Raw genomic sequence first — 22,670 nt, forward strand, 5'->3', positions numbered from 1 at the left:
GTCCCCCTGATGACATCAGCGCTGCCCAGTCCCATGGGACCCTCAGCTGGGTGCCTGGCACCCCGATCTCCCCACCTGCCAGACCCTGGCATCCCTCAGCGCTCCTCCTGCAGTGACCAAACCCTCCAGAGTACAAATAAACCTTTATTTCTCACTGCTGGTGGCAGGAATAGGTACACCCTCGCCGAGGAGGGGCTGCCCTCCATCGCCAGGACTACACGCCAGGCACACACGGCCAGCCCTGCTCCTGCTGCTCCCCCTTTCCCCCAAAAATATGCCACAGTGGATGCAAGAAGGGAAGGGGGGATGGCTTGGGTGTCCTGGCCCTGCCCCGCAGGCCCAGTGCTGGAGAGGGGACACGCTGTGATCCCCCGTGCTGGCAGGCACCCCATGGCCCCTGCCTGGCATAGTGCCGTGCTGCCAACACATGTGGGCACCACCTTCCTGCTTTTGTTTTCTGCTTTACTCACGTCCCTCGGTGCTGGGCTCGATGAGGAAGTGCCACTCACGAGCCAAGCACGGGTGGCAGCAGTCCCAGCCCTCCCACGAGGGGGTACCATGGCCCAGCATCCTGGTCACCACTTGTCCCTTTGGCTCCCGATCCCAGCCTGGCTCTGGGATGAGGAGGAGGAGCAGGGTGGGGGCTCCACGATGTGGCAGTGTGGGGTACCCCTCATCTCTGCCACTGGGGTACCCACCATCGCTGCCACCGGGCACGACTTGACCCCCAGGTCGGTGGCCACCCCTTTGGCACAGCGGTCACGTCACCGGCTGGCCAGGCCCCGGGGGTTGGCCATCGCTCTTCCTGAGGATGACACTGCTGAGCTCCTGCATCAGTTTGTCACTGATGGGTGAGGGAGGCTGCAAGCTCCTCTTCTTGGGCAGCTCCAGGGAGGTCTCTGCTGTGGGGCTGCTCCCCAGTGTGGCTGCCTGTTCCCAGTCCCTGCCCAGCGCTAGGGAAGGCTCCACGTTCCTCTCCAGAGAGGACGTTTTGGTGGGTCTGAGCCCTGGGTTTGGAGCTTTGTTGCTCTCCAGGTTCAAGCCCCTTTCGAGGGACACGGCTTTGGTGACAGAGGGACCTGTCACCCTGTGTGCTGGGCTGGCGGGCAGCGAGGAGCGCAGGGCGGTGGCTGGGGGCTCCTCGGGGAACGGGGATGGCTTCTTGGACCTGTCCACGGGGGGCACGGCCACCAGCTCTGCCAGCAGCCCCTGCCCCAGGTCCAGCGCCGCCAGCTCGGGGAAGTTCCCCACTTCCTCATAGACGGGGTCAGTGTCTGCCTCCTTCTCCCGCTGCTCCTCCAGGGAGTCCTGGTGGATCTTCATGGGCTGGGGAGGGCAGGGGGCAGGGTGAGGGGCACTGCCCACACAGCTCAGCTGTGCCCCTCTGTCCCCCCTCACCCTGCCCTCCCTGCACTGCCTGGGGATCCCTGTCCCTCACCATGGGGCCGATACCTGCAGGGGACCTGCCCTCTACCAGCTCCCTCGGCTCAGGCACTGCTGCTCTTTCTTCCCCATGGTGAGGAAGGGGGAGTTTGGTCCCTGCCTGGGCATGGTCCATGCCACCAGCGCAGCACCCCTTGGCAGAGCGTTCTGGGGTGCGGTGGGCAGGTGGTTGCCATGTAGAGCACAAAGCCAGGAGAAATGAGGTCCAGCCCAGTGGCCTTTTTGGAAATAACCTGATGACAAGGCACACCTAAACCTCTTTTCTCACATTTCTTCCATTGATACCCTATGGGCAACATGTGTGAGATGAGAGAGGCTCTGGGAACTGGGCTGGACTGGCGTGCTCTTGCTTGCCCACACTGGGACCATGCAGGGACCCCCATCCCCAGGTGGGGAACGCGCAGAGCAGAGGGCACCCCCTTGTCTGCCCCACAAGGTGGGCACATCTCCGAGCGCCCGTGGGATGCTGCAGGTGAGCCCTGGCACAGTGCAAAGCCAGCAGCGGGTGCTCCAGGTGCGCAGGTACTTACAAAGAACATGGACAAAGTCCTTCGCGTGTGCAGGCGGCGCTAGAAACAGAGGAGACGGACAGGGGTGAGCACGGAGAGCACGGAGCAGGGCCACGGCTGCTGGGCAGGCAGGGGAGGGCAGAGGGTGCAGGAGCCTGCAGGCACGGAGAGCTGCCACGGACACGGGCACGGACACGAGCGTGGCACACAGCACACACAGCACCCTTCGGTGCGCCCGCCGCTGCACCCTGCAGTGGGCACGGGGTCTTGGGGCGGGTACAAGGACCAGGATGGTGCAGGAGCACCTGTGGGCAGGAGGAGCTGCAGGGGCTTTACCAGGGTTTGGTTGGCAGAGAGCATGGTAGCGTCAGTGCTGTCCCCGTGCAGGGGCACCAGTGGCATCGTCCCGAATTTCTGCTTGGCCAGGTCGGAGGAGGAGCGCCGGCGCAGGACCACGGGGCGCAGGTCGTCGTGCTGCGCGCAGGGACAGGGTGGGCACGGGGGTCACGCCCTGCCAGCCCCGTCCCCGCCCTGCCCAGCTGGGTGGCACCACCAGCCTGCACCCACCTGAGCCTTGAGGATGCTGGTGGTCCAGTCCCACAGCTCGGCCTGCCCTGAGCACACCAGGTACCTGCAGGGCAGATCGTGGAGAAGCTGCCAGGGAGTGGGGGCAGTGGGGCCCATGTCCCCTTGTCACCTTCTCTGTGAGCCTGAAGCTCTCAGGTTCATCTGCACCCCACGGGGTTAAATCTCTGAAAATCTCTGTGTCCAAATTGCTTTAGGGCGAGGTGAGAGCTTTTTGGGCACTCAGCACCACCCAGGGTGCTGGTGTGGGTGGGGAGGCAGGAAGGCTGTGTGGCAGGGCCGTGGGTGGCCCCTGGAGCCTGGCTCCCATCCTGTGCCAGGGACAGCGGCCCCACCACTCTGCCCCTCAAGTGCCCCAGCTCTGCCCTGACCCCAGGGCCTTGTACCACTGCCCCTGGCTGTCCCACGCCCACTAAAACAGGACAGGTCTCGACCTCCTCCAGCCCCAGGATGGCAGGGGACAGTACTCACAGCTGCTGCTTGTCCAGGGTCAGTGTGAAACCCCACCTGGGAAGGAACACAAGGCTGTAGGGCAGCACTGCCAAGCTCAGACACAGCCTGAGGTCTGTGGGCAGTGGGGCAGGGGGCTGAGCTCGCCCCACAGGCACAGGCTCTGTGTCCAGGTGAAGTCCAGCAGCTGGGTTTGGGAGCCAGGAGCAGGGACTGAGGGATGGATATCTGCCCCAGTGCCATGGCTGGGGAGGTCCCACTTACTGAGCTGGCGGCTTCAGCTTCTTCCTAATGCCCATGTAAACCTTGGCTGCGTCCAGGGGCCACTCACGCTCTGGCTTCACACTCTGGGAAAGGACATCCAGTGGGTGCCAGCCCGGCTTGGTGCCAGCCTCCCTGCCAGGAGAACAGCCACCAGTGTGCCGCTGCCGTCCCCAGGCTCCTCCTCCCAACCCCGGGGCTGAGGTCCATGCCACAGCATCCCCCGTACCCTCTTCTCCTTGAGCAGCAGCAGCCTCCTGTCCTGGATGACGAAGTAACGCTCCTGAAACTTGTTCCCCAGCAGCCTGGGGGGCTCCTCACGGCATTTCAGCAGCCCACACTTGGGGGTCTCACGCTTGGCACCTGCCCAGTGGGGGGACATAAGGGTCAGGGGCATGGCAGGGTGGGATTGCAGGGGCATCCCCCGTGGGTCTCGGTGATGTGCCCCTGATGGCGGCAGGGCAGTGAGCAGGGCAAGGGGAAGCTCAGGCAGCGCTGTCCCTCTCTGGGGACACCCCGAGGGGCTGGGTCCCTTTGTGCTCGCCTTACCTGTGAAGAGGCAGCTGCCCTCGCCGATGGGCACCTTCCTCACCAGCAGGTACGCGGCGCTGGGCTCTGGGAGCTTGCACCACTGCAAGGCCTGCTCCAGCACCTTCTCTTTGGGGTGCAGGGGCCGCTCTGGGGACACAGCGACACTCTCACCACCGTGTCCCCTCCCCTGCGCCAGTTCCTGTCCCCTCTGCCACCACCAGAAAGCATGTCCCCCACACCTGCCCCTCCCCAGCCTGGCCATGCCAGGAGCATCCCCCTGGGCCATCCCCCCGTGCTCACCCAGCTCCCCGTTCTCCAGAGCCTCGAAGGTCAGCCAGATGTCCAGGCTGGCGGCCACGTTGCGCATCTCCAGTACCTGGTTGGTCAGCTCCTCTGCTGTCATCGAGGGGGACACCTGGGGCCGGACACACGGGGAGCTGTGGTGGGCGGTGCAGGATGGGTCCCAGGGGCGCCAGGAGCCGCGTCCCTGCTCACCTGCTCTGGCCCAGCCCTGCTTTGGGACTCACCTTCAGGGTGACGCAGCAGTCGGGCACCTTCTGCTCCAGGTAAACCTCGATGATGAGGTCTCCTGCCTGGGAGAGCTGCGGGGAGGCGTTGGTGTGGGTGCTGAGCACACCCCACCTTCCCAGGGATGGAGATGGTGTCCTGGGAAACTGGGGCTGCTCATCCTCCGGGCAGGGCCAACAGGGTGGTGGGCACAAGGGGGATAAGAGGGGGCACATCCTTTCCCAAATGAGGATATGGGACAGTGGGGACCCAGGGTGGGCAGCTGGCAGTGTCCCCATCCAGCAGCCAGTCCCTCCAGCCCAGGGATCCCTGATGTGGTGGGGGCCACAAGCACATTCCCAGTACCTGGGTGTCCTTCCAGGTGGTGATCAGGCTGTTCTCCAGATCCATCTGGGATACCTGATCCTCATCAATCTGCCAGAGGAAGGGTGAACAGGGTCAGCGTGGGGTGGGATCCGGCTTGGGGACACAGGGCCAGGATGGAGGGATGCAGGGGGAGGCAGAGGTGGGCACGATGGGCGATGCAAGGGGTCTGGATCAGACCCAGCACGGAAGGGGCTGCAGGCCCCTGCTTACATTGAAGATGCTGACGTAGTTGTCGATGAGATCTTCCATCACCTTGACCTCGTGCTCCCCTTTGCCATCGGTCTGGAAGAGGCTGGGTGCGAAGAGCAGCGACAGGTTCTTGGTGCTCATCTGGTTGAGGTCTGCACATTTCTGCACCCTGGCATAAGGAGCACAGAGGTGAGGGGCTGGTCCCACTCAGGGTGGGGCTTCAGCCCCGGCCACCCTCCTCTGCCTCATACAAAGAGCCTGGATGTCCCCAGCCCCTCAGCAGTGGGAACTTCAAACTGGGCAGTTCCCGTTTTGAGAACTTCCCTCTGACATCAAACCAGACAACGGCGCTACCTCAAAATCTGACTCAAGATGGGAATTGAGTGTTTTGTGTCTCTCTGGGGCACTGGATGACATTTACATCCTCCAGGGTGGTGTCCCCTAGTCCCAAACCTCCCGTTGCTCCCCCGTGCTGCAGGATGACTTTGGGAATGTTCAAGGTGCCCCAGCATCAGCTGTGTGGGTGGAGCAGGGCATGGTGCCTCCCTGTCTCTTAGGGATAGGAGCCAGCACTCCCTGGGCAGCAGGGAGACCCCAGAGGGCTGGCTGGACCAGGAGACCCTGACGGGAGGGCCCCACTGACCGGTAGAGGTGCCCGATGAGCGCAGCTAGGGTCTTGTGGTTGAGGCGAGGCAGGCGATGGATGAGCTCCTTGTACCGCTCCAAGCGCTGCGGCTTCGAGGAGATCTCTGGAGGGAGGAAAACCAGATCCTGGCTGAACCCAGCAGACCCAGAGGTGACACGGCACCAAGGCTGGCACCAGGACCCATCCAGAGGAACACTGGCCCCAGGGAACCCAGCGTGGAGCAGGCCTGGGTGAAGGAGGTACCTGCAGCCTCCTTCCACTGCGGGTGCAGCTCCAGGGTGAAGATGGGATCTTCCAGCTCCCGGAAGAACCTCTTCAGCACGTCAGTGACATCCTCGATGAAGTTGTCGCTGATGCGCAGCTTGACGTTGCGGGCATCCCGCCGGAACTCCTCCATCAGTACCTTGATCCGGGACTTGGCTCCGTTCTTGCGGTAGATCCCCTCGTGCCGCAGCCCTGGGACAGGGACACAGGGTCACAGGGGCTGGATCCTGCTCAGAGAATCCCTCATGGGGCCGGCGGCCCCGGAGCGGTGCCTCCTGCCTGGGTCCATCAGCCATCCCGAGGTGCCCGAGGGCACTGGGCTCACCGTACTGGGTGATGAAGGCGATGCAGGAGTCCACGATGATGGGGATGTCCCCCCGGCTCAGCTGCTGGTCCCTCAGAGCGTTGCCCCGGCCCCCTGCCGACGCCTGGATGTCACCGTACCACGCTGCCGAGTCCGCCCGCGACAAGCCCTGCAGGTAGAATGTCCTGAGAACAACAAGGGCAGAAAAGAGGGAATGAGAGTTGTCCCAGGGGCAGGTTATCCCTCCTGCCTGTGACAGGGAGTGAGGGCCAGCCAGGCTGAGCCGAGGACACCCCACCTCACCAAAACGGCTCTGCAAAGCCCTTGGTCACAGCCCTGCTGTCCCTGTAACTTCCCCACCAGGGATTTGGGATCAGCATCACCCATCCCTGTTGGAACCCTGGTTACTGGGAATTTCAGACTTCCTGTGCTGCCAGGTACCCCCAAGAGAACACTGCATCTAACCTGAGGCCATGGAGAAGGCTTCCAAAATGGAATGGCAGAAATGGGATTGTGAGTGTGGAGTTTGAATAGAAGGGTGTGATACCACATGGTGGAAAACTTAGAGTTTAAAGGTTTAGAATACAGTAATATATATAAAGTAATATGTAGGTTTTAGGGTGGAAGCTGGTCCTTGTTCACCATCCTCTTCACCTCCTTCTCCATGGGTTGAGTGGTATTGTGTAATTGGATAAAAAAGTCTGCACTGTGGGCCGTAGGTGGTTGGTTATTGGGTTAAAAGGAAAAAATAATTTAGGTGTTATTTCTTAATTGGACAGTTAATCTTTAAAAGGCCTTGTAGAGAGAGAGATAGGGCCCTATTTTAATTTGTTAGAGTGAAGTGCTGTAGCACTCATGGTTTGTGAGACCGTAACAGGGAGAAGAGCTGATAAAAATCTGAGTCCAAACACCTCTGGACGTGCCTTTGCCCTGGGCAGCAAGCCCAGGTTGCTTGGCTCACTCGCCATCATCCCCACAGCCAGGACTCACCTCCCCATCTCCACCAGCACCAGCAGCTCCTTCTTCTCCGGGGTGTCCATGGGGGGAACCAGACCTGCAGCGGGGCGAGAAGCTGAGGAGTCAGAGCCAGGCAGGGCCACCCCGCGGGGCCCGCCCGGGCCGTGCCACGGCACTCACTGAGCTCCTGCAGCCGCCGCAGGTTGATGCTGTCCTCGGCCCCGTCCTCCTCGGCGGGGCAGATGAAGAGGTGGCTTTTCTGCAGGATGAAGAAGGCCCGCTGCCAGCGCTCGGGGTTCAGCATGCACTTGTAGCGCAGCTGGCCCACGCGCTGGAACTCGTAGCCCAGCAGGCAGTGGCAGCTCACGGGGGTGAACCACTGTGGGATGGAACAGGAGGTGAGAGGGGTGAAGACACCGCCGAGGGCTGGCCCCCACGAGGATGGGGGCAGGTCACCAGGGAGGACGGGAGCCCCTGGAAAGGGAGGGGAGTGCTTCCCACTGCGGATGAAGAGCATGGGGAGCTGTGAGGAATCACGGCACGAAGCAGGGACACGCTGGGGACACGCTGGGGCTGGCTCACCTTGCCGATGGCACTGGCCCAGCCTTGCAGCGTTTCGGGCCCATCGGTTCCCAGCTGCTGCACTTTTTCCCCAGTGAGGAAGAGCTCAAGGGTGAAGCGAAACCTGCAGAGGATGAACCAGCCCATGAGGGCAACCCTGACCCTGTCCCCAGAGCCAGAGCAGCCACTGCACCAAGCAGGGAGCCCAGCCCTGCTGTCTGTGTGCCCCACACTTTCTGGGCATGACTGGGGGCACGGCTGGGGGTACCTTTCAGTGGGGCCGGGGCTGGTGAGTGTCTGGTGGGCTCTGTTGACCCCCAGGGAGAGAAGATCCCCGCTGTCAATGTGGCCCAGGGGCTCAGTGCACTTCTCAGTCTCGAAGAAGAGCAGGGCTCTCTCCAGGGAGCACCACGTGCGCTGGAAGTCTGCAGCAACAGGGGGTCAGTGGCACTGGGGTGGGCACGCTCTGCCTGCCCTCCCACGCTGCCCACACTCACCCTCTTTGCTCTTCCTGGCCCCTGGGAGCTTTGGGAGGGCTGTGGCCCGGTACAGGTACCCGCTGTGTGCCACTGGCTGGGTGATCTCGTTGTAGACGCCCTCTGGACCCGGGTCCTGCGCGCGGGGGCTCCCTGTGGGACACGGTACAGAGGGTGGGGTGGGAGCAGGCACCCACCAAATTGTGGGTACCAGAAGGACGTCCCCCTCATGTAGGTGTAGGCAATAGGGTGTGCAGGCATGGTCTTCCCTGAAAAGGGACTCCAGAGGAACCTCTCAGAGATTCCAGAGGAATCCTTGACAGGGCGGGTCCCCCAGGGCATCACAACACCTGACACCCCGAGTGTCCCCTGCCTTGGGCCATGCGAGGAGGGGCAGGGCCAGCAGTAAGGAGGAATTTTCTCCACCACAGCCAGATGAGGCTCGGGGGTGCTCTTTACCTGAAAGGTTCCTGGGCCTTTTGCTCTCTGGTCCCCACCAAAGGTCGGCCCCGGGGGTTGCCTCGCTGGCAGCAGGATCAGAGGCCACAGCAGCCTCCGAGGATGAGAAGAACTGCAGGATGGTCTTGAGCAGGGCTGGTCCTGCCACTGCAGTGCACAGCGCCTGGGGTGAAACAGGCGCATTTAGCGACCCCGCCCTGGCTCAGGGAGACCCCAGCTCCCTCCCAGGGCTGCTCCAAGGCAGCCAAAGCAAGGCACAACCTCCCAAAATCTGCCTGGCATGAGGGGGTGAGCACACACAGCCAGGCAGGAGGTGCTGGCACCTCAGACCAGGAGCTCTGGGGTGGCTCCCAGCACCTCGAGGTGTCCCTTACCTGGAGCACCTCCTCCTGGCTGGCGTAGCAGGGGTGGGGCAGGCGGTACCGTCCCTCCCGGTACTTGCGGGTGATGAAGTCCCGTCTCTGCTCGGCGCCGCTGTCCGGGGCGATGGCCTCGGCGGCAGGGAGCCGAGCGGCCCAGAACCGGTTGGCTCGGTCATTCCCCAGCACGATGAAGAGCTGTGGGAGAGTCCCACGGTCATGGCGGACCCCCGGGTCAGCAGGACAAGCAGGATTCCCAGTGTTCCTGAGGGAGACCACGGGGCTGCTGCCCTGCCAGGAGCAGCCTGGCCCCTGAGCACAGCAAGCTCTGGCCTGAGTGCCTCACCTGCACCATTTCACGGCACCCAGAGTGCCTCACCTGTATGATTTCAGTGCACCCCGAGTGCCTCACCTGTTTGATTTCACTCCACCCCAAGTGCCTCACCTGCACCATTTCACTGCATCCCTGAGTGCCTCACCTGTATGATTTCAGTGCACCCCGAGTGCCTCACCTGCATGACTTCACTGCACCCCGAGTGCCTCACCTGTTTGATTTCACTGCACCCCAAGTGCCTCATCTGCACCATTTCACTGCATCCCTGAGTGCCTCACCTGTATGATTTCAGTGCATCCCTGAGAGCCTTACCTGTTTGATTTCATTGCACCCCGAGTGCCTCACCTGCACCATTTCACTGCATCCTGAGTGCCTCACCTGTATGATTTCACTGCACCCCGAGTGCCTCACCTGCACGATTTTATTGCACCCTGAGTGCCTCACCTGCACCATTTCACTGCACCCCAAGTGCCTCACCTGCACGATTTCATTGGACCAGACGCTGGTGTCCAGCTTCAGGCTTTGCACCTTGGAAATGTTGGAGCCCAGGCTGCGGTGCTGCCCTGCAGGGAGCAGGACAGTCAGCACCCTGACCTGCTGAGGAACTGAGCCCCAGGTTATGCCCACACCCCAGACAGCACCCTGCCCGCACAGCCAGCCCCAGCCCACACCCCGAGGATGCCCCTGTGTCCCCAGGAGCTGTCCCACCTGCACACTGCTTGCAGATGACCACGCACAGGTTGATGGATGCCCAGTCGGGACTCTGAGCCCAGCAGTCGGCGCAGTATTTGTTGGCTTTGTTGGACCAGATCTTCTCCGCCACCTCGTAGTCGTAGAGCATCTCGGCGATGGCCTCCTGCAGTGCTTCCATCCACTCCCGCTTCTCCCGCTCCGACTCCGCCACGAAGCTGGGAGCACCAGCAGGGCCGGAGCTCAGGGGGCTGCAGCCGCCAGCACCCAGGCCCCGCTCCGGGCTGCTCCTCTCTGCTCACCCCCCTGGATGCCAGCATACCTGAACGTTTTGGAGGGGGTGATCAGCTCGAAGCTGCGGGTCTTGGCCTCGCGGATGGTGGAGCCGCGGATCTCGATGAAGCACATGGCGATGCCCATTTTGAAGAACTGCAATTCAGAGTGACAGCGCTGTTCGTTCTGCTGGGCACCACCCTGGGCACGCCTGTGGTGTTGGGGCTGCAGCCACGGCACCTCCAGCACCCCGTCCCTGCTTTGCCCGGACAAGGCCCTGCCGCTCTCTCAGCCACCTCTCATCTGACATAAAACACCCTGAAAATACCTTCAAAAGAAAGGCAGGTTCTGCCCACAGCCCTTGAGATGTGGCCACCCAGGTGTCCTGGGCTGTGTTTTGGGGTGTGAATTCCATCCCCATCTCTCAGAGGTGGGGCAGGTATCCTCTGCTCATGGGGCAGTTTTTTCTTTATCCCTCCCACAGCCAATCCTCCCTCTGGGAGATCTCTGCTGTCCATGGCCACTGAGTGTCCCTGCATGGCTGAGAAAATTCCATCATCCATGGGGAGATGCTGTGCCCAGGGGAGGAGCCAAGAATTCCTACCTGGATCCAATCTGACCTGGGAACAGCACAGCAGCCTTTGCCCCCTGCATTCCCAGAGGAGCAGCTTCCTTCCCCTGCATTCCCAGAGGAGCAGCTTTCTTCCCCCTGCATTCCCAGAGGAGCAGCTTCCTTCCCCCTGCATTCCCAGAGGAGCAGCTTCCTTCCCCCTGCATTCCCAGAGGAGCAGCTTTCTCCCCCCTGCATTCCCAGAGGAGCAGCTTCCTTCCCCCTGCATTCCCAGAGGAGCAGCTTTCTTCCCCCTGCATTCCCAGAGGAGCAGCTTCCTTCCCCCTGCATTCCCAGAGGAGCAGCTTCCTTCCCCCTGCATTCCCAGAGGAGCAGCTTCCTTCCCCCTGCATTCCCAGAGGAGCAGCTTCCTTCCCCCTGCATTCCCAGAGGAGCCCAGGCCCATCTCCCCCAGCCCTGGAGCTCCAAGGAAAACTCCCCCCTTGCCCAGGATCCTGCTCCAGCAGAAGCACAGCTGGCACTGCAGGAGGGCTGAGCCCCCCTGGGATGGGGCTGAGCCACCTCCCTGACCCACAGGGGACAGGGCTGCTCTGACTCTGGCAGGGTTGTTTTGTATTACTGCATTTTAAATTTTATTTTTATTTTCTTCCCTAATAAAGAACTGTTATTCCTACTCCCATATCTTTGCCTGAGAGCCCCTTAATTTCAAAATTATAACAATTCAGAGGGAGGGGGTTTGCATTTTCCATTTCAGGGGAGGCTCCTGCCTTCCTTCGCACACACCTGGCTGTTCAAACCAAGATGCCAGGTCCCTTTCTTTAGGGGATTTGAGTCAGAGGCACTCATGAAACAAATGTCAACCTCAGCCACCTCCTTAAAGCTGATGCTGCTTCATGCACAGCAGGCAACCTGGAAGTGAGGTGATGGAAATAAACGCAGGGGTGCTAAGAAAATTCATCAGGAAGGAAGTGAGGTGTCCTCTGGGCAGCAGCAGCAGCGTGGGAGGTGACAGTGACCAGCTGTCACTGCGAGTGCCCCTCGCAGGAGATGTGTGTGCTGCTGAGTCCGTGGCCATTGATCCACCTGCCCTGGGATGGATTGGGGTGCTTGGTGTGACCCAGGCCAAAATGCCTGGTGGAGATGATGATGATGATGCAGCAATAGTGAAAAGATTGGGCAGGGCCTCTGTTGGAGTTTATTTTAGGTTGGGGGTGGTTTTGTTTGGTGGAATTTTTTTTTTAATTTGTGTTTTTAAGGAAAGATTTAGAAGTTTTTTGTTGTTTGGTTTTAAGGTAGTTTATTGTAAGTTATTTAAAAGATTTTTTTTGAGCTGCTGTGGTTTGTTTAGCAGCTCAGGTAAAGGTATAGATACACTTTGATTTTTTTTTTTTAATTTTGTTTTTTGTTTAGCGTTGGTGCTATCTTTTATATGGTATATTATGTGTTAAATGTTTATAGTTTTTAAAAATGTTTATTATTTATATTAAATGGTGTTTTTTATTTTAAACTAATTTGTGAGTGTTAATATTACTAAGAATATGGAGGTAAGGAAGAAGAAAGAGGGAGGATAGGGTAGGCTTAAATTTTTTTATTTTAAAATTTTTCCTTTTATGTTGTGACTACTTCTACTGCAATATCTAAATTTTTGTGACTTCTTGTTCTTTTTGTAAGGCTGGTAAATTATTTTATGGTTTAAATTTAAAATCACAGCCGTTTTCAGCTGCTTGCCAGGGTCTCAAATGCTTTTGACTTGGACCTGGAACATCTAAAAATGGCTGAGGGAGATTTTGAATTCCGACAGGGGTTCACTCCTGGTACCCATCACTGCTCCCTGGGTAGGATCTCCAGCTTCTTGCTCTGCCATTCCCTTTTTCCTGCCCACCCATTTCCTCTCTGCTCTCGCTGTGGCACCAGCCCTGGCTCAGCTCCCTCCATCCCTCTCATCCCATGTGGGGCTCTGGCCACAAACCTGCTCGCTCTTGTACAGCCACATCTCAGGCAGGCTCAGGGCTGCAAACACCTTGGACTTCTGGCCCTTCAGCTCCAGGGTTCCCGATTTCTGGCAGTGGGCGGTGTTGGCAGGCCGGGGCCGGGACCCCACCAGGCGCTGCTCCATCACCTTCTTCTGCAGCGTGGAGCACCACTCATTCCTCTGGGCTGGGGACCAGGCAGGAGGGAGCGGGGCTGAGCCCTTCCCAACAGCCCTGGCAGGGAGCAGAGCACCCAGAAGGCAGGCAGGGATGGTTTGGGGATGGGGTGAGAGCTGCCTGCGGGATGCTCTGCCTGGGAGAAGGGAGGCAGGGATGGCTCCTCAGGGCTGGTGGGCCCTGACCCAGGTTTTCACTCACCCTCGTTCTCAGCGCGGAAGACAAAGATCCGGTGGCTGGTGATGACCTGGAACTTGTTGTCCTTGGTGGAACGAGCCATTTCAATCACAGACAGTGGGATCACTCCTTTGGGATAGGGCTCCTGGAACGAGCCCCAGGTGGAGTTACCCGCTTTGCCCTTTCCACAGAGCACCTCCATGACCTGGCACATCCTCCGCAGCCCCTGGGCGCTCTGCTGGTGCTGCCTCAGAGCACAGGTGGGCGCTGGGGATTCAGGAAGGGCTGGATCCATGGCTGGGACCCTATTCTAGCAGGACCTCCCCTTTCCTGCTCCCTGTTGGCAGAGGGACCTTGCAATCCTGGGCTCCCCGTGGCTGAGGCTGGGCTGGGAGCCTGCCAGGCATCGGCTGCTCCACCCTGGTGATGGCAGAGCGCTGCTGGCTCCTTCCAGAAGGACAAGGGCAGGCCAAGGGATGTGGCAGCTCCCCAGGTGGTGTCGAGGTTCAGCCTCCCCACCCTGCCCCACTGTGCCCCTTGGTACCTTCTCACTGCTGAAGTACATCAGGTTCTTGCCATCGAAACGGACGTAGCGCCTCTGGAAGACATAGTTCCTGTTGGGATGGCAGAAAAACTGTTGGGAAGGGGATGATTGCCCCTCCTAGACCCTCCCTCCTCCCAGGCACAGCTGCACAGAGAGCACCCAAGAGGTTCCTCTTCCAAGGGGAGCACAGTGACCAGCGCAGCCACCTCACCTTGCCCACGGGAGCTTTACCTATGGGGGCTGCCCCATCCCTGGAGGTGTTCCAGGGCAGTTGGACGGGGCTTGGAGCAACCTGGGATAGTGGAAAGTGTCCCTGTCCATGGCAGGGTGTGGAGTGAGATGATCTTAAGGTCTCTCCCAACCCAAAGCCTGCTGTGACCCCAGGCCTGCCCCACGTACCCCTGTGGGGACAGCTTGTCCAGCCAGCCACTGAGCATGGTGGGCCGGGGCTCGCACAGCGACGTGAAGCTGGCGTACGGGGAGATGGTGAGGTCATCCAGGGGCTCGTCGGGGTACAGGTGGGCTGGCAGGCTGAACGGGGCGCCCTCGGGGCACGGGGCCTCCACGGTGGAATACCCCTCGGTGTCGTTGTGGGCGATGCGCTCGATGAGCCGGCTCCGGCTCTCCTCGTCCTCGCTCCGGCCCTCGCTGCTGCACTCGCTGCTCGTTCTGTGGAAAAGGGGCTGGGAGGAGCTGGGCAGCACAGCGTGCTCCTGGGCACTCCCACCCCATCTGGGGACACCTGGCACAGCTCCTGGCCTCATCCTGACCTGCTTGGGGCACCCGGGGATGTTGGGGTTTGCATCTCTGTGGGAACTCAAAATGTCCCTCAGACATTTTTGGAGGTTCCAGGCCCTGGTCAGAAGCATTTGAGACCCTGGCAGGCAGCTGGAAACAGCTGTGATTTTGGGTTTGAGCCATGGAATGATTTACCAACCTTGCAGGAAGAACAAGAAGTCACAAAAGTTTAGATATTATAGTAGAAGTAGTCACAAAGTAGAGGGAAGAATTTTTTAGTGCTGTACAGGGGAGTTTTAACACCTGTACAGGGGGGGTTTCAGTTTTGTACATGGGGGTCAGAGGTTTTAAGATGGAGGGATCTGGGCCTGTCCTGTCCTCCCTCTTTCTTCTTCCTCACCTCCATGTTCTTGGTGATGTTGGCACTGACAAAGTGGTTTAGAGTAGAAAAGCACCATTTAATATAGGTAATAGGCATTGGGGAAAAACTGTAAACATGTAACACGTAATGTACCATATAAAAGATAGAAAATCACCATTTAATATAGGTAATAGGCATTGGGGAAAACTATAAACATGTAATATGTAATGTACCATATAAAAGACAGCAGCAGCCCTGGGCGGGGAGAGAAGAAGCAGTTGGAGTCAGAGAGGATGTCAGGGTGTGTGTGTGCCTCTGCCTGAGCTCTGAGCAAACCACAACAGCTCAAGGAGAAAATCTTTTAGATAACTTGCAATAAACTGCCTTGAGACCCAACAACAGAGACTGCTGAGCCTTTCTTTGGAAGCACGGGTTGGAGGAGAGACTTTTCCACTACACAGACCCACCCCTGACCCAGGGTGGGCTTCAACACATCTCCAGGAATGCTCAGGAGCCCTGAGGCCACCAGCAGCCCAAGACTCAGCCCTACATGATGGCACAAAGGCTGGGGCTTCCCAGCTTTAGGGAATGTCACACGGGCCACCACCATGTCGTCAAACCCCTGGCATCACCTCCTTCCCCTCTTCTCAGGCAGTGAAGGAAGCCAGGCAGCTCCCCAGTCCCATATCCTGCTCCCTGCTGCACACCCACCCCAGCTGATCCCTCTCTCTCCTCTCCAACATTCCTGGCACTGTGAAACTCCTGCCACGACACCTTCATGCCTGCTCTTGTGTCCAGCCAAAATGCTGGGCTGGTGGAACTCCTGCATCCATCTCCACCCCTTGGGAAGCCATGCTAAACCCCCAGCTAGCCCTGCTGCGGCTCTCCAGCCATAACAATAAAAGGAAATTATAAAAATAAACTGCAAAGCCTGCCTCTTCCCATCAGCCCTCTCAGCCAGGCATTTTTCTTTCCATGGAAAGGAAATGTGCTGGAAAATGTCTGACAGTCCCAGGAGGTCACAGGGGGCCTGCCCAGGTGCTATGGTGATGGGCAGGAAGATGGTTGTGGCAGCTGGGACATCCCAGTACCCACAGAAGGGCATCTATGCCAAATTCCCCTGTGGAATCCAAAGCCAGGGCAAAGAGAAGGCTCATAAAAAGGCAACAGGGATGATCCAAGACTTGTCCCAGCTTCTGTCTGAGTAGCACCTGAGCAAACTGGGCATCTCCAGGGGACAGGGTGAGTGATGGGGACAGGGTCATGAGGAGAACTGGAAGGACTCTCTTGGCCATCAGTGCTTCAGCCTCAGGAGCTGGAAGCCAAGGAGCAAGGTGGGAGAGGAGCAGGTGAGCTGTGGGAATCCTTGGAGATGGAGACAATTCTGGAGAAGAAACCCAGAGAATGTGAGAAAGTGTCTCCAGTGTAACTTCATGAGAGGCTTCAGGAGCAGGAGAATGACCCCAAACACTCCTAAAGGCTTCCAACACCTGGGTTTGGGCACTGCCTCATCCTGGGATAGGCCCTGGACAGGCACACTGGACATCAGATGTCCCTGATCCACATGGGACAGGAGCAAGCCCTAAATCTGCTGGGAAGATGCTGGGCTGGAGCTGTCCCAGCCGGGGACTGCTCCAGAGAAGTGGGGTAGTGACAGGGCTGAGGAGGGGATGGAGAGGGAAAACCGGGCTGAGGAGGGGATGGAGAGGGAAAACCGGGCTGAGGAGGGGATGGAGAGGGAAAACGGCCTCTGTGGCTCCAGGAAAGACAAGAAATGGCCCTGGCTGGCCGCGAGGCTCGGAGCACAAGGAAAATCGCTGTTTAATTAGCACAACAGAGCCTTGGCAGGGTGACTCATCTGGCTGGAATCCCGGCCTTGTCTGCAGATGCTTCAGGAAGGACTGGACAGGGAACGGTGTGGCTGGAGGACTCGGGGTCACAGCGGCACACAGCAGCCGCGAGTGCCAGGGCTGAGTGGGAGGCAGACCCACGGCGTGGGTCAGGGCAAGAGGAGAACGGGAAAAAATCCCAAACAGCCACTTCCTGAGCTGGGATTTACAGTCAGTGAAGCTGTAAAGAGACTGGAGCACTGAGCATCCGGCAGGGACAAGCAAAGCCCACCCACGGTGCCTGGTGAGTCTGACCCAGTCCCCTGAGCTCCTTGGGGTGACACGGACACTGCTGTGCCACCTCTGTCCTGCTGAGACTGATGGCTGGAGCAGGGCACCAGCATTTCAGGGGGCTGAGCATCACCAGCGTGGATGAATTTATGTGGGATTTACGTGCTCAGACTCAGAGCAGGTAAATCCCACCCCACGGTCCTGCTGCACCCTCAGAGACCCAGCTCCCTGTTTGCTGGAATTCTGCATTCATCTTCCTTTCTCCGGGGGTATTTTCTTGCTGGGGAGGTGGCCCTGCTCACCCCTGCCACTGACACTGCCACACCCCAAGCCAGGGAGCAGTGTGGGCCAGACAAAACTCCCCCAGAACAGGGCAAGAGGAGTCACCACAGGTAGGAAAAGGGGCAGAAGGGCTTTTCTGAAGTTTGGGACTGGGAAATATTTCCCATGACAAGTGGATTGGTGGGCTGCAGAGGACGCCTGGGGATTCCCAGTGACACAAGGATGAGGACTGGAGAAACACCGCTGCTGTGGGGGGGGGATCAGGAGGTCCCACAGAGGCGGCAGAGCCGGGGCAGGGCTGGCCAGCAGCCCCCAGCAGCTGAGCAGCATCCCACAGCTCTGCTCCAGGGAATGCGGTGGGAGCAGTGGGGCTGGGGTGGGGGGAAGCACCGGAGCAGCGGGATGATGGAGTCTGTGAGCACAGTGCAAAAGGTGCTCAGAGCTTTTCTGTCTCCTCTTCCACTCTCCACACCCCAGCCCTGCTTGGGCTGGGAGAAAAAACCTGTGAACTGCTGATGGTCACATCCTGCCTCTTCTCTGCAAGGGCAGCTGCAAACCCCACAGCTGCCAGTGCCTGGCCAGCTCCCTTGGGATGCTCTGGATCCCAGCTCCTGGGAAGCCCCTGGATGCACACAGGCCAGTGCCCAGCTCCTCTCTGAGCTGATGCAGAGGCTCCACAGGAGATTTCAGTATTTCTGCTCACAAAACTCCAGTTCCCAGCTATTTGCAATTCCCCATCTGTGGCTGAGATCTGTGCCACCACATCAGGTGCCACCACGGTGCCACACACCCAGAGCACCAGAGGTGCTGGGAGTGTCCCCACAGTGCAGAAAGGCAGGATGTGGACGTGCACTGGCCAGCAAGGGCACAGCAGAGCTGAAGGCCACAGAGCTGCAGCTCACCTCCTCCTCTGAGCAACACAGGAAAAGGAACCCTCCCCATCTGAAATGGGAAGAGCAGCTTTCCTTCCTCTTTCTGAGATGCTATCAGGAGTTATGGAAAGTACATTTCAAAAGTGTTTAAAGGTGCCCCTCACAATTTCACTGCCCACCACCGCAGAGTGACTGAGCAGCAGATGCTGATCTGAGGCTGCTGGAGCCTTCAGGGATTGCACAACCCCTCATCTGGGGCTTGGAGCCATCTAATTCCTGAGTAACCCCCGTCCCCCATGGTGTTTCCCTGACCCCAGAGGCCAAATCTGGGTTCCTCTGGGTGTACAGGTGCACAGTGCCACTGGTGCTGCCCTGGCTGTGCACTCAGAAACCTCTTGCCAAGAACTGTCCCCCAAGGGCCACCCACCAGCACATCTCATCTCCAAACCTGACAGCTCTTCTGGAGACTGCTGACACATCCCAGACACTCCTGATCAGCTCTGCCATGGGGTAAAAGCCCCCATCCCCTCTCGGGCTGTCCCAGGGCTGTGTCCTGTCCCCTGAGCCCTGCTGATCCCTACCTGCAGCCTTCTCGCTCCAGCTCCAGCTCCGGCACGACCTCGTAGCTCTGTTCAGAGGAGATGCCAACACCCTGGGAAGAGACAATGGTCACATCTCGTGTCCCCTGTGCCCTGTCCCAGCCCAGACCCCTTCGCCTGCCTGGCCTGCAGTGCAGGGGCTCAGCCTGAGACCCTAGCCCAGAACAGAATCCCAGAATCTCCTGAGCTGGAAGGGACACCCCCAGTCCAGACCCAGGCTCTGCCCAGACCCCCCAACAATCACCCCTGTGCAGCCCTGGCAGCGCTCTCCAAAGGCTCCTGGAGCCCTGGCAGCCTCAGGCTGTGCCCATTCCCTGGGGAGCCTGGGCAGTGCCAGCACCTCTCAGGGGAGACCCTTCCCCAGGCACTGCTGGGCACCAGGGCCTCACCAGCTGCAGCTCCCGACTCTGCAGCAGCCGGGGGGATGCAGAGTGACAGCAGGGGACAGCCACCACCCCACAGTGTCCCCTCACCTTTGGCAGGGCCACATGGCCAAAGATGGTCTCGCTGTAGGGGCTGACGGGCGGATCATTCACCTCTGTGGGCAGAGAGGGGAGGGGAAGCACCAATGGTGAGGGAGAGAGCAGCCAGGACTCCCAGTCCTTGTGAGGGACCCCCGAGCCCACCACAGCGCACCCCAACACCAGGGCATGTGACACAGGGACACGGGGGGCTGGGCTCTGCCTGGCACGGGCTCCCCGGTCCCCGAGGGAGGCAGAGCAGGGGCAGGGCTGGACAGCAGGGGGTGTGGGTGGCCCCCTGTCCCCCTTCCCGGGACACCGGAGGTCCCTGCTGTGCCCCGGGGGTCTCACCTGGCTTGCCGGTGGGTCTCTGTGGGATGGGGGGCAGGGCCCCGCCGGGCCAGCCGGGACTGCAGGAAAACAGGACAGGGGTCACTGCATGGGGGTCTCTGCTGTCCAGCACGCTGCTCCCCAGCCCAGCTTTGTCCCCTGGAATGTGCAGCATCCCCTCCCTTGCCCCCAGTGCCCTCCTTGCTCCCTTCTCTTCCCAACCCTGGGACTGCCGGGATGTTTCTGGGGCTGTGGGGCATTTCCCACCGCAGCATCTCCCCCCTCTGACACCTCCCACCTCGTTCCCAGCAGGAGGCAGCCCCAGAACCTCACTCAGGCACGCCCTCAGCATGCTGGGGACCGCCAGCTCTGCTGCCAGAGGGGCAGAGAAAGGGCAGCAGCCCCTCCCTGCATCCAGAAGGAGCCATCGGGGGGCCCAGGGCCGTCCTGTCATCTCGGAGGGATCCCAGCTGCCGCATCCAGAGCTCGGGGAAGGCACGGGGAGGGTGGTGAAAGGGGAGTGTCAGCACCTGGAGGCAGGCAGGGCGGGCTCTGGGGTGGGTCCCGGGGGCGGGGGGCACTCTGGACCCTCATCTCTGCTCCCAGGACTGAGGGAAAGCATCGCCTTACTCAGACCTGCCCTCTGGCTGGGTGTGCTCCTGCGGGGACAGAGCGGGGGGCTGAGGGACCCCCTCACCCCGGGGCCCATCCTCCCCTCCCGGCTCCTCCGCGGCTGCCGCCGGGCGCTCGAGTCCTTCGTAGATGGCGTTGGACACCATCTGCAGCCGGCCCTGCCCCGAGCCCGGCGGCGAGGGCGCTGCCCTGGGGCACGGCGAGGGCTCTGTCCCGGCCGGGGCAGCGCCGGGGGCCGGGGCAGTGCCGGGGCTGGGCTCAGCGGCCGGGCCCCGCTGCCTGTGCCGCGGGGGGACGCACGGCGCAGCCGGGGGGGATCTCTCCGGTGTCTCCGGGCTTTGTCCGTGCCTCGGGGGTGGCCGTGTCTCCTCCCGAGCGCCGTCCCGCCCTCTCAGCCGGGACGCTATCGCACCCATGGCCACGGCTGCCCCCGGAGCAGCGCCGGGCTCCGGGCTCTCCAAATCCGTGGAGCTCTCTCCTGGCACAAACCCCTCCAGTACCACGAAGGCTGCCGGTGCCCTCTCGCTGCCCGGGCCGTGCGCGGGCACCGTGGAGCGTGCCGGGGGCACGGGCACTAATCCCTGCTCCGGCTTTGAGCGAGGGAAAACCGTCCTCGGCTTGGGAACCGGCTTCACGGCGGCAGGAGCAGGGTCCTTGTCTCCCGGCGGCGCCTGGCTGGGCACGGTGACACGCGGCTGCGTCCCAAAGGCGTCACTGGTCCCTCCCGGCTCCGCTCTCATGGCATCCTTGCCCTCCTGGGGGGCATCCAGCGCCTCCGAGCCTCGGGACTGGCCGTCTGCTGCTGCAGCTCTGCCCCGGGACTGGCTCAGCATCCGCGTCTGCTGCGCCAGCGCCAGGATCCGCTTGCGGTGCCCGGTGGCCGTGATGCCGATCTGCTGCAGGTGGTGGCTGTCCAGCGAGGTGGCATCTCTGGCCACATGGTATCCGTGCTGCTTGAAGACATCCCGGTACCTCTCCAAGTGGATGGTGGCCAGCCAGTCCGCAATATCCGAGTCAGGGCCGCACGGGGAGCTCATGGCCCTGCGGTGCCTCCGCGACGGATGCTCAGCCCATCATCTGTGCGAGGAGGGGAGAGAGGGGCTGAGGGGGCGGCAGGAAGGGAAAGGGGGTGGGTTCAGCTGCCGCCAAGGGCGCGGATCCCGCGGCTGGGAGCTCGGGATGCTCCCGGAGGTCGCCGCAGCTCGCTGCTGTCCCCGCAGCCGCTCACCTCCTGCCAGCTCCAGGAGCCGGCATCCTGCTGTTCCCCTGCCCCAGCCTCCGCACCCCTCCCGGGGGCTGCCGGAGCCGGATCCTGGCCCCGCTTTGGGACCCGAGCCCGGGCAGGAGCCGAGGGTCCGGGGCTCTCGGGGAGCGGGCGGTGGGGCTGATGGCGAGCTCCGGGCTCCGCGGGGCCGCGGGCGGGCCAGAGCCGCGCACCGCGGGCGTGTCCCGGGCAGATACCGGGGGAGCAGCGGGGCCCCTCCCGGGGGATGAGGAGCTCCCGTGCCGGCCAGCTCGGGGAGGGCTCTGCGGCCGGAAGGGCCAGACCATAATCTCTCTCTCTCTCTCTCTCTCACTGCTGGCGAGGGCATGGGAGAGGTCAGCATGACTCACGGGCAGACAGAGCGGGACAGCCTCCCACCCAGCCAGCCCCCCACCCCCGGCCGGGCCGGACCCCACCGCCCGCACATGGCCCCGAGGCACGGCCAGGCTCGGCTGCCGCCAGGGACGCTCAGCCCGGGATGACTCCAGCGCAGCCCACAGCCTGCTGAGGGCCTTTTTCCCATGAATCACGCAGCTCCGCACTAAACCATCTGTGCTGACTGTGCTGCCACTGGGTCTTTTTCCAGTTCCTCCATTTCCCTCTATTGTTCGGCTCCGGCTTCCTTCCTGCTGCCTGCACGCTCCCACGCATCCCCTGCCCCCTCCCGCAGCAGCCGCGTCCCAAACCCGGCCCGGGAGAGCCGGGCTGAGCCCCCGTGCCCGGCACGGGCCCGGCCCCGCTGCCCAGCCCCGCCTGCCCAGCCAAGGGGTGCGTGGGTGCCGGGGGAAGTGCCCTGCGAGGCTGCGGTGTCCCCGGGCACGTGGGGACGCTGTCAGCGAGGAGGAGGGACGGCCACGGCAGGGGCTGGGACACGGGGAGCAGGGGGACAGGGCAGCTGTCAGGCTGTGTAGGACCGACAGAAATGTCCCACAGCGATGTCCCACAGCGACGTGGGCTGGGTGTCTGTGCCGCTGGGTTAAAGCGGGGTACCCGTTTGTGCCCAGCAGCTGGGGCCGAAATGGGGCAATTTCCCTCTTTTTCACGCCTCTATCACCCTGAGGGATCTGAGGCTGGCTCTGCCCTCTGCCTGCCCTGCCTGAGGCTTCTCCAGTGGGGAGATGGCTGCTGAGACCTCCCCGTTCCTGGGGCTCTGGGGCCGTGCCGGGCACCACGTTGTGGTGTGGCCCTTTGGGGCAGTGCAGGGCATGGGCAGTGACGCCTGATGGGCAGGTGGGCACCATCCCTGTGCTTACAAACCCATGCCCAGCTGGCACAGTGAGCATGGACTGTCCCAGTCTTGGCCCCTTCCCCACCGTCCCCAAATCTGTCCCATCCATCTCCTGCCGCCCCCGCGGTTGTCCCTCACCTCTGGCGGCCCGCAGCCCC

At 61.1% G+C, this 22,670-nt stretch overlaps 1 protein-coding gene across 1 annotated transcript; it reads right to left on the minus strand.

Annotated features, from left to right (window-relative positions):
- Positions 1 to 131: 131 nt before the first annotated feature.
- ARAP3 (ArfGAP with RhoGAP domain, ankyrin repeat and PH domain 3) lies at positions 132 to 21,150 on the minus strand. The gene is made up of 33 exons (XM_077786716.1): positions 20,018 to 21,150; positions 19,409 to 19,467; positions 19,070 to 19,134; positions 18,579 to 18,649; positions 14,024 to 14,293; positions 13,625 to 13,694; positions 13,105 to 13,225; positions 12,726 to 12,913; positions 10,235 to 10,341; positions 9,931 to 10,130; positions 9,700 to 9,785; positions 8,904 to 9,086; positions 8,530 to 8,692; positions 8,092 to 8,223; positions 7,863 to 8,019; positions 7,616 to 7,718; positions 7,214 to 7,412; positions 7,067 to 7,130; positions 6,098 to 6,261; positions 5,752 to 5,964; positions 5,506 to 5,611; positions 4,884 to 5,031; positions 4,653 to 4,721; positions 4,307 to 4,381; positions 4,080 to 4,194; positions 3,798 to 3,926; positions 3,478 to 3,611; positions 3,252 to 3,334; positions 3,009 to 3,044; positions 2,520 to 2,583; positions 2,289 to 2,426; positions 1,974 to 2,012; positions 132 to 1,326 (listed from the first exon to the last, which is right to left on the minus strand). Exons 1-33 carry the CDS (start codon positions 21,055 to 21,057, stop codon positions 760 to 762), a joined length of 5,358 nt encoding a protein of 1,785 aa, XP_077642842.1. The 5' UTR covers positions 21,058 to 21,150; the 3' UTR covers positions 132 to 759.
- Positions 21,151 to 22,670: the final 1,520 nt, after the last annotated feature.

Source organism: Lonchura striata, chromosome 15 (assembly GCF_046129695.1).
Source record: "Lonchura striata isolate bLonStr1 chromosome 15, bLonStr1.mat, whole genome shotgun sequence".
Lineage (NCBI taxonomy): Eukaryota > Metazoa > Chordata > Aves > Passeriformes > Estrildidae > Lonchura > Lonchura striata.

Bases quoted from the DNA above. Each gene is read 5' to 3' on its own strand.
- ARAP3 (XM_077786716.1), bottom strand. From the start codon at position 21,057: ATGAGCTCCCCGTGCGGCCCTGACTCGGATATTGCGGACTGGCTGGCC. The intron at 4,722-4,883 runs GTAAGCAGGGGC...TTCCTCTGGCAG, and splicing joins ACTACGTCAGCATCTTCAAT to ATTGATGAGGATCAGGTATC. The intron at 2,584-3,008 runs GTGAGTACTGTC...TCTGCCCTGCAG, and splicing joins ACCCTGGACAAGCAGCAGCT to GTACCTGGTGTGCTCAGGGC.